A 19147-nucleotide genomic window follows, 5' to 3' on the forward strand; every position below is an offset into this window, starting at 1 on the left:
ACAGGGTAGAAATCAGACTTTCTTGATTATTCTCAACATTTGCATTTCATGCAGTTGTATATGAGCTCTCTGTTTAATAAAAAGCAGTGTGTTGTGCAGTATATTGTTTCAACTGTCTGCATGAAGACAATATAGATTCAAATAAATATTTTTTCATTAAAAAGAAAAAATGTCCCTAAGAATCATGGGAGAAAATTGTGATCTCGATTCTGAGCGAAAATATATGTGATTATCATTTTGACCACAATCATGCAGCCACATTCTGATGAACTATTAGCAGCAATGCTGACATGATGATAAAACACTAATGCTGATTTTAAATAAGGCTGGGGATGCTCGCACCAAGTTGAGCCATTAAAATGAAAATAGACTATTAGATGGATTGCTGTGAAATTTTGTACAGACATTCATGGTTCCCAGATGATGTTTTCAAATGACTTCATTGATCCCCTGACATTTCCTCCAGGGCAACCATGAGGTTGACATTTGTGGTTTTGTGTGAATGTTTTCACAACTACTGGGCAGACTGCAATGAAATTTCTTACAGACATTCATGTGTCCCTTAGGATTAACTATAACAACTTAATCACCTGACCTTACATTGATCAACAAATACCAAACTATTTGTCCAATATTTTGGTTTATGACCAAGTTCCTGCAAAACTAATGACATTCCAATCAGCCTCAGCTGTACTTTGTGTTTAGTGCTAATCAGCAAATGTTAGCAAATAGAAAAACAGCATTAGAAGCATCTGCCATCATTCCTACCGACCGAGACTATTATATATATAATTTCTGAGGGCCGACATATTGCCTTAAATCAGAGTGAGCAGAGAAACGTCATGTTCAGGTTTCAAAGACGTCTCCAGTTTAAACATATGTACAGTAAACACGATTTTTAGAAGTTAAAAAAACAAATAGGATCATCCAAACTCCCCATTGTTAATGTGTATTACATCTTGCATCACTACTTCCTTGTTAAACTTTGTCCAACTGTACTAACCATAGTTGTGTACACACACAGTTTTACAATGTAATGGATGTTTATGCTGTAAAAGACATATTGTCTGAATTCACATTTGGTTTCAATTCCAAATAAATGTTTCAGATATTTTGGTGAGGAATTGTTTAAAACCTATTTGGTTGTGTGGTCATTCATGTTGTGCTACACACTCTCATACTACTTGTTGAAGTGTTCCACATCATGACTGCCCTAACTGTAAAATATTAATTCTGAATGTCAGAATAGCTCATATATTTAATGAGCTTTAAAAAGGATTCATATTTTTAGTCCAGTTCGCTATGTTTGTCGGTTTTTCTGTCAAATAGCGGGATGAAATTTGGTGAAAACTTACACATAAAATATTTGGATGAATCTGAAAATAATATTAATTTTTGTGGTATGATATGTCTTACAGTCTCCTGTGATTGGATGGTAAATTCTTGTAGGCGTAACCTATTCTACATGCACTAGAGGAGTTTGGGTTTCTAACACAATTTAAACCGAATGCAAGGTGTATGGAGAAAAAAAGGTAGTCAAAACCACAGCAACAACTTTTTGTTAGACCAACACCTTAGGTTTGTGGCCTTCATCTGTGTCATCATACTACACTTTATAAAGAACATTTAAATAATGTTAATGCACTGTGCAATTGGTATTAGAGCCAGTTAAATTTGATATGGAATCTAAGAGCGAGAGCAGAAATTTGAGGGCAGACATTTCATGAGTGCATAGAAGCAGCCTGAATACAAGGAGAGGGACTTAAGCAGGAGCACAGGAAATCTGTGCAAGTAACATCTGAGTGCAGACAGTTTTGAGCAGGAGCAGAGGAAAACTACGCACGACCAGGGATGAGTGTTAGGGCAGGGTTTTGCAGGAAAGCATTACAGAATCTGAACATGAAGTCATGCTCTCAAATTGAAAGACTATGCCCTTGAATAAATATAGGACCCCCTGAGTCAGAGAGGTGTTGATTCAACTGTATGGTAAATATAGAGGCTGTAGATGTTGTTGATTTGTACTGGCTATAAATTAATTATTAATTAATTATAAATTGGCTTATGTGTAGATGTATAGATAGATAGATAGATAGATAGATAGATAGATAGATAGATAGATAGATAGATAGATAGATAGATAGATAGATTTTGTAGCTCCAGAGGCAGTCGAGTTGCATTGTGGGTAATATTGACACCGAAGAAGAATGTCAGGAATAAAAAAAAGACAATAGTCCTTGTTCCTCTGCCTCAATTTTGGTACTTTTTTAAACCCATTGCAAGTCTGATTATGATATAAAAGTGCAACACTAAATCAGTAGGGGACTCTTTATTATATAAAAATCTTTACATCCATTTCCAACCAGATGAAGGAAACGTCCAGTGGATCACCAACCAAACCCTCCAAGAATTATCTTCTGTGAAGGCATCCTACACAGGTAATTATGTGTGTACAACTGTACTGCTGCATGGCGTTAATGCCCACGATTTCTCCAAATTGAAATTCTACACAGTAACATTTACAAATTGTCTATTTAAGACTGACACAGCCTATGAACAACTATGCGTCTCATCCCATTTGGTGAAGTGAACAGACAACAAAATGGACATGGACAGAGGAAGTGACCTAGTGTGAAGATGTGATAAAGACAACACATACAACAGAACAACTTGGAAGTGCATTTAACACTGGAAAATACATATAGTTTTGCCACTGCTAACACTCTTCTTATTTTCCTAGCAATGACAATTATAAAAAAAATTAAAAATCCTTGTCGATATTAGTGTTTGTTATTGAAAAACTCAGATGTCACAGAAATACCCAATATCCATTCTAAACTTAGGTACTGGATATATTTAGTTTAGAATCCTAGAAATGTATTTCACTTTATTACTGGTACGCTTCAGATATTAGTGGAAAGATAATTGCCAGTGACTCACCAGTTTGCTGTTATCTCATTGGTCTATCAGTATAACCTTTGCTAAATGGTCAACGTTAAGATGGGTTTATAGCTGTGAATTAAAAGGATGACAGCGTAGCTACGGAGACTACACACATAGCCATCGTAACTGTGTCAGCCATGCAGCTCCTCAAAAATGTTACTTCATGTCAGAGCTACAGCCTATACAGGGATACCATGTCAAGTCTGCAAGAACTGTGATTGGTGACCTTTGGCTACTTGCCTTGTGGAGATTGTTGACAGTTAACACCACATTAACGAACTTAAGAGTAACTCAGCTGTCTTATCTGTTTCAGTAACACACATCTAGCAAAGACATCTCCACTGCAAACCTTCTGTTCACAACGATTACTGCTATCACAGTGAATGAAAGAACACAAACAAGGCAATTGCATCACCATAGTCATCTATCTATTCAGTAATGAGAGGAGGTGGAGTAGAGTAGAGTACTGTAGAGTAGAATGGACCTTATTGTCCCCAAGAGGAAATTTGTCTTGGGCACAGTAGTACAGTCTGTTGCTTCATATAAAAAATATCACAAAACTTAAGAATTATTTGACCCAATGCTAGACAGTTCAAATAAAAACATCTTAAAAACATAAAAAAAGACGTGACATAGTTATGTAAGTACACGCATAACCCACCGTCACTCTATATTACAGAGTAAATGAAAAAATGTTTAAACACAATAACTGTGGGGAATATAATTAAAGCACAAGTGTTTTCAGTCAGATCTACTGTGCTAGATCACATCAGAAGTATACAAGCCTGAAAATTCACAAGATCAAGCACTGTGTGTCCCTTTGCAGGCGCCTTCTGTTTGTCGATTCTACAATGAAGGATGGTTGGAAAGTTTCAACAGAGGGTTTAATGCAGCTGTAGTGATAACTGCTACTGTTCTCAGACAATGTCACTCTTAACCATATAACAGAATAGCAGAGAGACATATGCAATGAAAGGAAAACAAGGAAGAGGATAGACAGAGAGAGAGGCAGCATGTCTACATAAACCAGAAAGGTTTAGTAACACTTGGTGTTTAAGTATGAGCTGGAAGAATGGAGGTGGGCATATCCTCCCCCAGCTGCCAAATTTGTCTTCAGTATTCTCCATGGTCTAGTGGTTAGGATCATGGTCTGGCGGTTAGGATTCCTGGTTTTCAACCAGGCGGCCCAGGTTCGACTCCGGGTATAGGCTCAGCGGTTAGGACTGTTGCCTCACAGCAAGAAGGTTCTGGGTTCAAATCCTGTCCATGCCAGGTCTCCCCTTGTTCGCGTGGGTTTCCTCCCACCATCACAGAAATGTACAGTATATTAGGGTAATACTCTTGTCAGTGCCCCTGACCACTGGTAAAAAGAACCTTGACCATTGGTCCCTACACGCTGCACCACAGCTGCCCAATGGGCAAATGATGGGTCAAATGCAGAGGATTAGTTTTGTTTTAATATATGTGAGTGCTGAGAAATGATAATAAAGAAATCTTAATCTTAATCCAAGCCAAAACACATTGATGAGAACATATCATGGTCCATCAGTGATGTCATAATGTGTATTTCACCCACCACAACAGGGCCCTAAGTCGCTAGCTAGACTCTTCTGCTCTGTAGTTCCTAGGTTGTAGAACGAGTTACCTAACTCTGTTCGATCTGCAGAGTCCTTCTCAATCTTTAAGAAAACACCTCTGCACTAGATGGACAGGAGGTAGAGATAGAAAAAAAAAAAACCCTGTTTCTATGCAATCTATGCACTCTATGCATTGCCTTGGTGCACTGCCTGTGGGCATCTATGCCCTATCAGACTCTATCTTAAGCTTTATGGCACTTACTCGTGTTGTTGTCTCCTGACTAGATCCCTGCTTGTGTTGTATCAGTTTCAGATGTAAGTCGCTTTGGATAAAAGCGTCTGCTAAATGAAAAATGTAAATGTAAATGTATTTCACACCCCAATATCAACTGTCAACTACTGGGTGTGATTAGTGTTGAACAGAGCACACTTCTGACCATGCTCATAAGTGATGCTCGGTCTTCACCCATCATCTGCAGCGATGAACAAACTGCACCACTCTACTGCAGGGACACTCACAAGACAAGGAAACAACAAGACCTGGAAACATCCAGCTAATGTCAGGACTGTTGACATCAGTGTGGTATTAAATTTAGCTATTTATAAATCATACAAAAACAAATACATTTATCTCCTTAGAGCAGCCAAAAACAGGTTTGTCTGTGACCAGTTTATAAAATCTGATAGCAATATCAAGGCTACATGGAAAATTATTAATCAGCTACTCCAAATAAAAAAATCATCCTCACAATTTCCTTCAACCTTTACAAATGGAAGTTCTACTTTCACTGATCCTTTTGTGTAGCTCTTGCCAAAAAGAATGTTGATACAAAAGTTAATCCATTAGATTATATAAAAGGTTCTTCTCCATCTTTGATTGGCCTGACTTTAATGAGGTGAATGATATTATATTAGAAGAAAAGAAATCAGCTCTGGGTCATAATGGAATTTGCACCTTCCTAATCAAAGAAGTCATTATCCATGGAAACTGGCATCATACTCTCTGACCTAAAAATGGCTAAAGTTATTCCTCCATTTAAAACAGGTGATCCAGGATCCTTTACAAACTGTCGTCCAATTTCAATATTGCCATGTTTTTCAAAGACTTTGGAAAAATTAGTGTAGAAAAGAATCCTGGAACACTCATGCAATATTCTGTATAATCATCAGTATGGATTTTGGACACTTTTAGAACTTACTGATAATGAGTACGCAATAGGTATATTTTTAGACCTTTTGAAAGCATTTGACCGTGCTATTTTGCTTTCAAAAATGCATAGATATTGATTTCATGGTAATGTTTTTAAGTGGCTCAGTAACTATGTTCTGATAAAATATGATGTACCACAAGGATCCATATTAGGACCATTATTATTCCCTATTTATAGAAATGATCTTAATGCAGTATCTAACACCAGATTCCTTTTGCTCTTTGCAGATGACACCAACCTTTTTGTCTCATATAGAGATTTAACAACTCTCATTAGAGAACTAAATCATGATCTTCTCAATTACTTAATATGGTTTCAAAAGTTGCCATTAAATGTCAAAAAGTCTAATTTCATGCTATTTGCAGGAAACAAAATTGACAATGAGCAAATTAAACTTCATATTGATTATGAGGAAATAATAAAAGTTTCATCAACACATTTTTTAGGTATTCTGATTGATGATAAACTCTCTTCGATAGAACAAGTTGGTTTTGTTTGCAATACATTCACCAAATCTCTTGGTATTCTGAGAAAAATAAGGTTTTTTTAAGGAGGTTTTGTACAAAATAAATGTTTCCTAACATTACATTATAGTTTTATTTATCCATATTTAACATACTAATAATAGTAAATAATAATAAAGTAATATTGTATGGGCAAGTACTTTCCCAACTTATCTGTACAAAATATTGTACAGATACAGACAATATTGCTGCTGCTACTGCTGTTGTACCAAGTGCACTTCTTTTTTTTAAACTGCAGTTGTTGGCTATTTTTGACATTAACATTCTTCAAATCTGTACATTTGTCTTTAAAGTGAGATATAAGAATGCAGATTTACCTTACAGTTTTAGATGTTATTTTTTTTAATAATTAATAATAATAATAATATCATAATTATCCAACTAGACAGGCTAAGAATCTTCATCTTCCTTTGTATAAAACATCACATGGTCAGTTTTCTATCAAATATCATGGAGTTATCTTGTGGAATGAAAATGTACATTAAATGGATTCATTTGTGTCATTGCCTATATATACAACAAGAGACTTAAAAATGCCCTGCTGTGAAAAATATTTGATTTGGAACAATAAGGATCACTCCTAGTAATTATTGTTCATACTGTTAATACGGAAATACTCCTGCTTCTCTGCATTTTTTTGTAATTAGAATTTTACTCTTATTTTTAGTGCAATTTTTTGAACACTTATATTTAAAATGTATTGGTGATTTTGTATGTTTGTATTTTACCTTTTGTATGTCTTTTGGGTGTAGTTTTCATGTAAGCCATTGCAGGTTTCTACCAGGCCCTCACACATACTTTTTATATTTCATTCATGTTTTATCTTTATATGTGTGAAATAAAATAAGATAAAAAAAGATCTTATAGTGAGAGTTTTCTCACATTTATATCATGCTTTGATACAGTGCAAAACAATTAGAAAACTACTTCAAAAATGCTTGAGCCTTTCCCCATAAAATTCATGTTAAAACAATTCATTCAACATTCATTTTAATGTCATTTACAGCAGGTCCACAACCACAAAACCAAAACCCATATATGGGCCCTCATAACGCCTAGCTCAAAGTGAGAACGCCTCGTGCCATCTCAGGAAACTCAATGCTGGCAAGAAAAAAGCAGCAGCTAGCAACACCATGTGTCATCAAAGTCACACATGTCTGTCTATAACCTCTCCAGGCTAACACTACAGTAAGCAGTTACAAAGTGTGTGCAGCGCATAGAGAATTGATTTAGGAGGAAACAAGACTAAGAGTGTAAAGCCATGCTAGCATCTCTGTGAGACTGGTCACTAGTCATTAACCAAAGTACTAGACAAATTAAGATTGACTGGTGACTTATTAAAGTTATTAAAGTTCCTTTTGAGGGGGACATGAGTTTTGAGAGACATTTTGCTCTGAACCACAAAAACCACGTGGTGGTGCTAGAGAAAAAGTCAAAGGATCACCAGAGTCATTCGAAAGAATCATCTAGGAACCAAGAATGTTTTCGTAAATTTCAGTGCCAATCCATCTTGTGGATCTTGAGATATTTTACTGAATATGTTGAAACTTTGACCTGCTTATGGCACTAGATGAAAAGTGAGGGGATCACCAAACTCATTAGGATTCATCCTCTGGGAACCATGAATATCTGTGCCAAATTTTAGCATAGGTAAAAAAAAAAGATGCAAGCAGAGCTTCAGTAATATGTGGTAGCTACTGTATGCGTTATTCACATTTTAATGAGGAACTGCCAAAATAGTGGGCCGCAAATGCAACACATCTCTGGCTTAACTTTCACTTTCTTTCTCTGCACTCACATGCTGACACACGTATGTGTTACCACGGTTACCAAATTATGATGTAAACATATACTATACTGTACATTGCCTATAGATTGCTTATAAGATCACTTGACAGTTCCCATGATCAGCAGATGGATATAATGGCAGTTTAGCGTTCAAATTAAGGTAAAAATCACATATATATTGTCACAAAATCTTGCCCCAGAGCTCGCTTGGAGGCAAACCGATAGACACAGCAATTCTGGTGATCTCATTCCAGTTGTTTAGTCCATACCTGTGTGTGATTGACAGCTTTCACACAACCCTAACTAACCGAACCAAATGGACAAAAGCACAAGAGCTCATTTGAACCAAACTAAACAGACTAGGTGTGAAAGCACCCTCAGTTTAAGATTGTGTTCTTCATAGCTGCTTCTGATTGGGAAGGGGTGTCCAAACAATCATGTGATGTACCCATCCTATCAACATAATTTTCAACCTACATGGACGCTGCAGTAGCAGTGGCTATGAGCAGTTGACATGAATGATGTTAATTTAAGAGTTGTTATTTCTGTAAGCTGACTTACAAAAACCTGTACAGTTCCATTGATCTTATCCACACTTGTCACTGTTGCCATTTTTATGCATCGGGCACAGGAAGATGATTAAGTCTTAGTCCCACCTACAAAGCTCTATTTGGCTTGGTTGTTTTTCCAACCAGGAACAGCCAGCAATCAGCACAACAACAGACACATTTGCTGAATAAAAAAAGATTTGGAGGTCTGGAACCAGGCTGTCTTGCTCCTTCTTTTTAAAATACAGATTTTTTTTTTCAGTGTAGTTATAGGGACAGTGAGCATGAGCAGTAAACCCATGGATGTCTTAGAAGAGCTACATAAAGCGAATCATCGGGTAAACCAAACTCTAAGCTTCACAAAGTCCTTTTAGAAAGCTATGAGTGATGTCAGGATGTTCTTCTTCATTGAAAATATCTAAGCTTATTCTCAGCTAGTGATGGCCCAGTGTGTGTGTGAAATGAGTGAAACCCTCCTGTATAAATGTGAGCCGCAGTGCCATTTGGAATCACCTTGTTATTGTTTTTCTAAAAATATCTTCAACACATCTAAGAGTAAACTGATAGATGGAGCGGTAAGAGGAAGGGAGGAGGGTTTGACTGTATGCGATCCCGGACATGTTAATGTAAAGGAATGTTTCTGTGGCCCAGACACTGAACTGCTAGCTGTTGGGATGTATCCATATTACTTCCGCCATTGTTATTGCGGTCTACATTCCTCCATCAGCTGATACAGAGGTAGTGTGTGACACCATTCACTCCACTGTTGCAAGACTTCAAACTCAGCATCCCAATGCTTTTGTAGCCATTACTGGAGACTTCAATCATATCACACTAGGCAAAACAAAACCAGTATTTTATCAGTATGTTAACTGCCCCACTAGAGACAATAAAACACCGGACCTTGTGTATGCAAATGCTAAGGATGCATACAGTGCCACTACCTTTCCTACTCTCGGCAGATCTGATTACAACCTTGTCCTGTTGACACAAAAGTAGGTCCTTCTTGTCCAACGGCAGCCCGTATCCACAAGGAATGTGAGGAGGTGGACTCAGGAGGCTCATGAGGCACTGCAGGACTTATTTGAGTCTACAGATTGGGATGTGCTTTGTGAGCCACACAGGGAAGACATCAACAGCATGACAGACTGCATCACAGAATACATAAAACTCTGTGAACACACCACCTTGCCAGTCCGGACTGTACACCGCTTCCCTGACAACAAGCCAAGGAAAGCCTTCAGTTTTAGGAACAGGGAAGAACTGAGGAGTGTGCAGCATGACCCGAGGGTGAAGCTGAGGGAGTGCAAGGACTCCTATGAGAGGAAGCTGGAGGCCAATCTCCAGCAGAACAATGCAAGCGATATATGGACTGGAATGAAGGAAGTCACTGGGTTCAGGTTAGAGACAGACAACCAGTGGACAGTTTGGAAAGGGCAAATGAGCTAAATTGTTTCTTAAACAGGTTTAGTTCACAGCCCTCAGCTGTCTCCTCCAACACACACGCAGACTTTCACACACCCCGACCGCCCACAATGCTTTCGCCCTTCCCCCCTCAATCCCCCATGGTGAGTTCCTTGTAGGGTTTTTCCATTGGCACTTTGACAGTGCCGAGTCAAACCATGCTGCGTTGATTTGCGTCTCCATTACCAGTTTAAACATGCCAAGTTGTGCCAAGTCGCATGAGATGACCCATCTCCGGAGTTGGGCCAAAGCGTGCCCGAACCGCCTCCAAGCGAGTTACGGTGACATCTCACCAACCACAGCCAACCCGTGATGACCCCCGTTCTCCTGCTTTTCCCCCTCAAACAAGTGTGTGTTGCAAGACTCAACTCATGTCTGTGCTGGAGACCAGAGAGAAAGCTGTTTTTAAAAGTCTCTGTGTGTTCAGCTCTCAGTACTTGTGTAGCTTCTAACTGAATCTCTGTGGTTTGAAATTTAGTTTCTCTCCTGTGTTTCTGTTTGTACTTTCAGATATCTGCTTTATTTTACCATTTCTTGATTGCTTTCAGCTGTATCTGACCCACGTTAAGTTACTGCTGATGAAAACACATTTCCTTCTGCTGCTGCTTCATATTAAAAGCTTTCAACTGACTAACTAACAGAAGACTTTTATTGTGAAGAACTTACAGGAAGTGAAATATGTTTACCCTCTGTTTTACAGCCTCAATTTTGACCACTAGTCACAGCTGTGATGTATACAGCCCGCTGCTTTCGACTCAAGACACACACATCACACACACCTCCAAGTGGGTAACCCTATTGTAATGGAGATGCAAATCTCTGCCATGCTGGACTGACGCGCCGAGTCAAACCAAGTCAAGCCAAGCCAGCACCTGTATGGAAAAGGCCTATTGGTCCCAAACCCCCCAGCTTTGTAGTGCCTTTCCTCCACTGAGAGAACAAGCACCCTCTCCCACCTGACAGTTACTACTGGCCAGGTTAGGAGACAGCTAAAGAGACTCTACCAAGGCAGGCCCCAACATTATAAGCCCCAGGGTTCTGAGAACCTGTGCCAGCCAGCTATCTGCTATTCGGTGACACCTCTTCAGCCTGAGCCTGAGCCAGGAGAAGATACTGGTGGAAGACATCCTGTCTGGTTCCTGTTCCCAATAAGACGATTCCATTTGGCTTTAAGGTCTATCAACCAGCTGCCCTCACATCTCATGTGATGAAGGTGCTGGAGAGACTGGTCTTGGTCCACCTTAGTTTGCAAGTGAAATCATCAATGGACCCTCAGCAGTTTGCCTACCGACCTCATCTGGGAGTGGATGATGTATCCACCTGCTTAAGCAAACTCATTCGCATCTGGATAAAACCAGCTGCACTGTGAGAATCACATTATTTGATTTCTCCAGTGCATTCAACACCATCCAGCCACTGCTACTGAGGGAGAAGCTGCAAGCGATGAGGGTAGACACATCCACCATCTCCTGGATTACCAACTACTTGATAGGCAGACCGCAGTTTGTCCGACTTGGCAGTGCCCTGTCTGAAATGGTGGAGAGTAGTACAGGAGCTCCACAGGAGACTGTGCTGTCTCCCTTCATTTTCACCATGAACACCCCAGACTTACAATACCACTTCAGGTCATGCCACTTGCAGAAGTTCTCTGCAGTGGTTTGGTGTATAAGTGATGGGCGGGAGGAGGAGTACAGAGCACTGGTAGACAATTTTGTGGAGTGGTCTGGAAGAAATCATCCGCTTCTGAACGTGGCCAAGGAGGGAGACGGTGAACATCTTCAGAGGGAAGAGGACGGCTATACAAACCCTGTGTATTCTGGGGGAGGATGTTGGCGTGGTGAAGGACTGCAAGTGCCTGGGCGTCCACATCGACAACAGACTGAACTGGAAGACCAACATTGAGGCTGTACATAAGAAGGGGATGAGCAGACTCTATTTCCTGATGAAGCTGAGATCCTTCAATGTGTGCAGAAAGATGCTGAGAATCTTCTATGAGTCTGTTGTGGCCAGTGCACTGTACTTCGCTGTAGTTTGTTGGGGGAGCAGCATTGGAGCCAGCAACAACAGACTTAATAAACTGATTAAGATGGCCAGCTCCATAATTGGCTACAAACCAGACACCTTTGAAGTTGTGGTGTAGAGGATCCATTATGGATAATCCTGGCCACCCTCTCCACCTCCTACTAGACAGACAGCAGAGCACTTTCTCTAACAGACTGGTTCAGCTTTGCTGTCACAAGGACCGATACAGGAAATCTTTCCTGTCCAAAGCAATAACTCTCTACAACACCTCACCTCTGTCTAACAGAGAACTCTCATAACTCTCAGCTTTATAGTTTCTGTCTCAACCAAACTCCACTCTGTTTTGCTCCTTCAGTAACTTTGCTCATGGTGAATTTGCACATCTTTTTACTCCTACTCTACCTCATTGCATTTTTAACCTTCAACAACTTTGCACACTTTTCTAATGTACATATAACGTATGTTATCCTCTGTTCATAGTTTATATTTTATTATATTTTCAGTGTATGCTAAGGTTTTTTTTCTCAAATTCTTGTATTGAGCTATTTTATTTTATTTTGTTATTTGTTGTGTTTATTTTTCTATAGATATATATTTCACTCTTCTAGTGTTGATATGTATATTTTAGTATTTATGGTTCCCGTGCAATGCCTGGATAACCTGCTGTTGTAACACAAGAATTTCCCAATTTGGGATTAATGAAGTACAACATTTATTGACTTCTTCTGTCTCTTAAAATGCAGTGTGTAGAATTTAATGGCATCTAGCGGAGCGGACTTAGCAGAAATGGAATTCAATATTCATACCTATGTTTTAATTAGTGTATAATCACCTGAAAATAAGAATTGTTGTGTTTTCATTAGTTTAGGATGAGTCCTTCATATCTACATAGGGAGTGGGTACTCTTCAACGGAGCCCGCCATGTTGAACTGCCATGTTTCTACAGTAGCCCAAAACGGACAAACCAAACGCCGGTTCTAGAGAGGGCCTTTTGCATTTTTCGTGAATTCCGCGGCCACCTTGGGTTCTCCTACATGCTTGGAAGGGGAGGGGGAGGGCTAATGGGAGGGGTATCCAGTTGGTTGCAATCTGCAACCTCAACACTAGATGCCACTAAATCCTATATCCTGGTCCTTTAACCCCTGAGCTGTCATAATTGTCCCATACATCAAATCTCAAGAGACAACCGACAAAAAACGACAGGGAACTGAAGTCTCCTCTAGTACCATCAAACAAATTACTTGTATATAACATTATTAACTAGTTTTTTGTGCTGGCACTCACAAAAACTGTTTTGACCTCTTAAACTCCCCAAGGACTCCGGCGCCCTTGGCCAACATTACTGTTTTCAGAAGCTGTAGCCCAGTTTTAAAGCTACAATGATGATTCTGATATTACATGAAACTAGAACCTAAGGCATCCATTGGTGCAACCATGTCATAATAGTTTGCTGGGAAGGGGGCTAAATAATGCTCCAAAGCCAGGCTAAATTTTCGTGAGGGAAAAACTGGCATGGCCATTTTCAAGGGGTCCTTTAACCTCTCACCTCAAAATATCTGAATGAAATTGGGTTCTATGGGCATCCACCAGTCTCCCCTTTACAGACATGCCCACTTTATGCTAATCCCATGCAGATTTGGGCAAAAACCATGCAGTTTTTTGCATGCAGTATAAATGTGTTATTTTTGCCTCTTCTAAAAATGGTGTATTTGAATATTTCTGCATACTGAGGTCCCTAAGCAGTCTTGGAATTGCATAATTTTGGTATGACTGGTAAGCTGAGACTCTTGTGGATTCAATGAGCCCAGTTGTATTCATGTGTGATGATGTTAGTCCCCATAGTAGCCATTTCATTGTAGTGGGATAATCACAGCCTCATGAAACTTTACAACTACAAACTAGAGACCGAGGGCATTCAGAGGATGTGTGGCTCTATTGACAATAAGAGGGTTTCTGAGCTATTTCCAAAACAGAAGTGCTTGCCATCCATTTACCAAAAAATGCAATTCTTATAGAAATCTCCAAATGTCAAAAGTTTTTGATACCAAATTACAGCATACATTTTTCTATGGTGTTCCTCAAGGTCTTGGTGTCTTAATGTGGCATTTTGACCATTTTTATCAATTCTCGAGTGGTCGAAAACTGTTAAATTTTGCACCAAATCTGTGTAACAAATGGTATCAACCTAAAAATTGCTGCAACAACTTATGAGACATAATTGAGCATGAAAATCACCATCATATACTTCCATCATAATGTTATAAGCCCTTATACACTCTTTCAAACAGACAGACAACAAAATTTGAATAGTTGACTAACCAAAACAAAATGTTTATTACAGATTTATGACAAGAAAAACTTGACACACAGTGCTGCATCTCAAATTAATCTTCAGGTTCCCAACTTTCAGATGATGTATACCACTTCTATGTGGCATATACTGCTGACCTACTATCTCCTCCTAAAGATCCCCTGTCCCCACTAAAAAAAAAGACAAAAATAGGTCTATGGTAGGAGGAGGGGAGGGTAAGAGGTTAAAATTATTACTTGCCATCAACCCCAACAACAGAAGAACACTGTTCTCCCTACATCCAGTTTCAGACATTTATTTTGGTACTTTTCAAATAGAAGTTGTACAGCACCACAAAACACTGGTCAATTTCTCAATTTAAGACTCTATAAACAGAACTGTCAGTAGCTATAGTCATGTTGATTGGGAAACAACCCCAATAAAACATAGTTCTTAACCAAAAAAAATCAAACGAGCAATAAATGATAATAACTCAGTAGCCTGTTGAGCACTGATCAGTCAATCACCTCCACAGAAAACTAATCAATTTCCAGGGCCCACAGGGTAATGGTACAGGCTGCTTTCACATCAAACCAACAGTGTATGTGGAACAAACAGCATCCTCAATCTAGAAGTCAAACTTACAAACAACATTGCTCACTATTGCTGCATTGATGTAAGACATACATACAAACAGGTCTTGCTGCTCAGTGTCAAATCTTTAGTAAAAAATAGATAGTTCATGTACACAGGGCCCTTAGCCACTCTGACAGATGCAATTAATTATGCTGAAATATGGAGTTAAAACTCAAATTGTAAAACACTGTTAGCTGAAACACATGAACGTGTGAACATTTAGGTGAGCACAAGAGGGTGTAAGGGTGGGTGTGGGGGATATTTTAAGGATGGCCTTGTGTCAGGTTTAGTCCATGGATGCTCTTTTTGGCAGCAGTGTGTTATTGTATTCCAAATTAAGTGTGTTTCAAAGTTATAGAACATTAATGGTAATTATTATCCTAACTGGAAATACACCATTTGTGAAAAGGTCATAACTAACTGCTTCTGACTTATTTGATGTATTGTCTTCTAACTGATGTCCTACTTCACTGGTAACACATTGTCTGTGCTGTGAGCAGATAATGTTATCTGCTTGAACACTCATACGTGGACCCCCCTCCCGCCCCCCCCCTCCCCTTTTTTTGAAATGGGAATGTTGTAGGACGTTTAAAATGTGTTATTTACTTTTAAAACAAGCTTGTCATGTCTAACTATATCCATTTCAAATCCCCCAATTTCCCTTTGTCACCACCATGAACTGAAACATAAGACACCTAGTCAACGTAACAGCCCCTAATGACACCAAGTGACTGATTCAGTAAAGCTGATGTTGAAACCAGTCGACATGCAAATTCTAGCACCGGTTCCAGAGTGATGTTGCGCACGAGGGCAGCGTGACCTTCCTGCCACCCTTTTGGGCAACTTTTACGCCCAACACAGTCAGAGTTATAATTTCACAAATTCACACATCAACCACGAAAAAAGCTGACACAGACTCGCTTACATCACTCGATAAAAAATAAACTCATATCTCATGTTAAATGCCAAACAGCCTGCGAACACCGCTGTAAAGGCTGCGATGACTAAATATCTTTTGGCATGTATGCGCACCTTCAGAACCATCACTCCGTCTGTAGCTATTCACCATGTCCGTCCGCTCAGCGCTGCTGTCACTTTACCACGACTTTCAACTCGGCGACAGACTGAGGAGTTCAGCCCGTAAAATACATCTTGTCTATTTACTATAACCACCAAGAATCGTGTGAAAGTATATCAGAAGCGACAGAAAGTATAAGCATAAATTAACCAACCTTGTCTTCGCAAAGCTTGAGAAGGGTTAGTTTCGTCTGTTAAAGGGCTTAGGACACCGCTTTTTACATACACTACGCGACGCCCTCCCCTTTACTTCCTAATTCCATTATTCGTCAATATTACAGAGCATTTTCCTTGGACATGATTTTATCCTACCTCGTAAAGGTCTCCTGAAGCCATTCTGGGGTGCGGACTCCGGCGGCGCGGCGTTCTTGCCTGCCTTGTTGGCTTTTTTTTGGACCCTACTCTCGCTGTTTCGCCGAAAGCCCCGATAGACGGGAATTAGCGAGCAGCCTTGTTATTCTGAGCAATCCGCAGTAGCAGATCAGCAGACAGTGTCAATCGAGCCCGGCGCTGTGCGATGGATCGCTCCACACTTAAAACAAACAACCATCGGGGCGGTGCTGTTTACCCAGACCCAAGTGGAGGACTGAAAATTAGTCCCCGGCAAGAATGCACAGCCTGACGGTCTGCATGCGCCCTGCTCTTCTGAGCACTGTTGCAATCCAACTACTCAACAGGAGATGATAGCTAGATGTCTTGTGTTCAAAGACACCAGCTGAAACAGATCCCTTACTATGACCCGCTCTACCTGCCCACTTTAACTGTCAAGGCAACACCTGAAACATCTAAAACAAATTAATAGTTACTAATAATAACGAAGTATGAGCTATTGGAAGCTGCAAAATATGTTTATTGGCGTTCGTGCTTACACCCTTTCACTGACCTGTGCAAGATAACAATATTGCTATCATTTTGACAATAACCATAGTATTATGTTTAAAATGTATGAATTATCAAAATAACCAATGTGCTGACATTCAAAAATACATAGTTAAAAAATAAAAATATATCTTTGCTTTCCATTTTACACTTTGACTCATCCTGTTGCACCTGCTAAAATGATCTAATCCAATAAGGAGGCTTATAAACGTCATTAGTGTTGTACTTCACAGCATTATGGAATGTATAGATTAATGTGGTAAGCGCATCACTTATTGATTTTTTTGTGACTGTGAAATGATGTAATGCTGCTCTTGAAGTTCTTCATAAGTGAAGATAGAAGTGGAGCATGACTAAAAACTAATGGAATGACTGAATCAATATGGGAAACTAGATCATACATGTATGACTATTTCATTTTCATTTAATGTCATTTATTTATAACTTCCCCTTTAACATGAAGGTATTGATGACACATGCATCTACACACAAGGTCAACCAAATTCAAGGAACCCCTAGTCACTACCACTCATATTTCTAAGAGACACAAGAAAGAAAATTATAGAGCACCTTTGACATTCAGTCCTGTGTCTAGGAACGTGTACGTGAAAACAAATTTAGTCTGTTTCAAATTATTGATGCTGAAGCTGGGTAGAGGCCACACTAGATTTGGAGCATAACTGTTCCTGTGTGTGTGCTACAAAGTATAATTATCTGAACAAGGTCTTTTAATAGAAAGCATTTTCTTTGATGTAAAAACAAACTGTCCTCTTATTTTGCCCTTCATTTAATATTAATAAGAACTGTGCTTGGTTAGAAGTATTTGAAATTTACTTCCCAGAATAACTTTTTGCATAATAACAGATGTTAGCTCAATTTTAATTTGCAAACATGTTGGAAGTTCAAGGGCCTAATTGTTGGAGTTGCTGAACCTAAACATATGCTTGTGAATATATTAACATTACTAACAAGAACTGAGTGATCTTGTCTGTGATGCTGGAAATTTCTGTCCACTTTCTAAATATTTCATGACAGATCTCAAAATATAAGAAATTATCAAAAGCCTGCAGTCACTCCTGGATGTGTTTGAAATAACTGGTCATCATTTCCTGGTATTCCATCATATCACAGTGTATCTGAGTCTATAATATATTGGTACAAGTCAGTGAAAACACTGAGTTGGGATCTCAGACAGTGGAGATTTTATTTGTTTAACAGAGAATTGTGTATGTGTGTCTGTGTGTTTGTGCGTGTGCCTGAATGCAAAAAGGTTTCCTCTGACACCATTTATTGTGGCTAGTGAGGCATTTGTTGCATTGCACGTCATGCGGTGCTCTCCTTATGAATCTTTCTTTGAAAGGTGTTGTAGACTTCCCCTTGTATTTTATCATGCAAGGGAGGGAAATGTTCTTGAATAGGAGGAAAAGGGAACATTGGACTTTCCTTTATGCACCACAAAATTGAAAAAGTGTGGTTTAAACCATTGAGGGCAATTTTAGGCAAAGTTTTGGGAAAATTTTTGATTTAAAACCATATTACCATCTTTTTGTTACAGAATATACATATCTCTGCTATGTTTTAAGAAAGAAAAGCAGCTCAAACTGTAGTTATGCGGGAAGGATATGGCAAAACAGGAAGTGTTGTCTGAATAGATTTCAGTTAGCCGTAGATCAGGAGACAGTTAGCTATATAATTTCTCCATTGGGAAAACTAAGATCTTTATCAGACAAAGGAAATACAAAAACTGATGATGCTATATATGTTTATGGTTGACTCCTGTATCACATGTTGGCAGCAGCATGTTATATTTCAAATAATGCAGGTACATCTGTAAAAGAGGGAAATAATTGTTTTCTGTTATTTCCTCTGTCATTAGTGTTAAGCCAGTTACTATTAGGCTATCTGTCATGACAGAGGGGATTGTGACTTGCTTGACATTTTTCATTATTTCACACACAACCTACCTACAGTGTACAGGTACAGTGTTAATGACCCAGATCAAGCATTTTGCTAAGAATATCCTCAGATTATATTGAGTTTGCACAACAGTAGCAAGTGACAATTAACATTATAATTACTTAAAGTGGCTATAATTGATATTTTTCATAATAACAATGTATCAAATGACAATGTGATGTCAAAGGCATCATTTGTATGTTATGTACTGTTATGAACCTACAGTACAGATAAT

At 39.0% G+C, this 19147-nt stretch overlaps 1 protein-coding gene across 1 annotated transcript in view; it reads right to left on the bottom strand.

Annotated features, from left to right (window-relative positions):
* The window catches only part of LOC137183790 (chromodomain Y-like protein 2), a 36839-nt gene extending 20118 nt beyond the window's left edge, over positions 1-16721 (bottom strand). Inside the window, exon 1 of the mRNA XM_067591091.1 lies at positions 16390-16721. Within this exon, the coding sequence (XP_067447192.1) occupies positions 16390-16413 (24 nt within the window). The 5' untranslated portion in view covers positions 16414-16721. The remainder of the gene's footprint in view (positions 1-16389) is intronic.
* Between the last annotated feature and the right edge of the window lie 2426 nt (positions 16722-19147).

This window comes from Thunnus thynnus, chromosome 1 (genome assembly GCF_963924715.1).
Source record: "Thunnus thynnus chromosome 1, fThuThy2.1, whole genome shotgun sequence".
Classification (NCBI taxonomy): domain Eukaryota; kingdom Metazoa; phylum Chordata; class Actinopteri; order Scombriformes; family Scombridae; genus Thunnus; species Thunnus thynnus.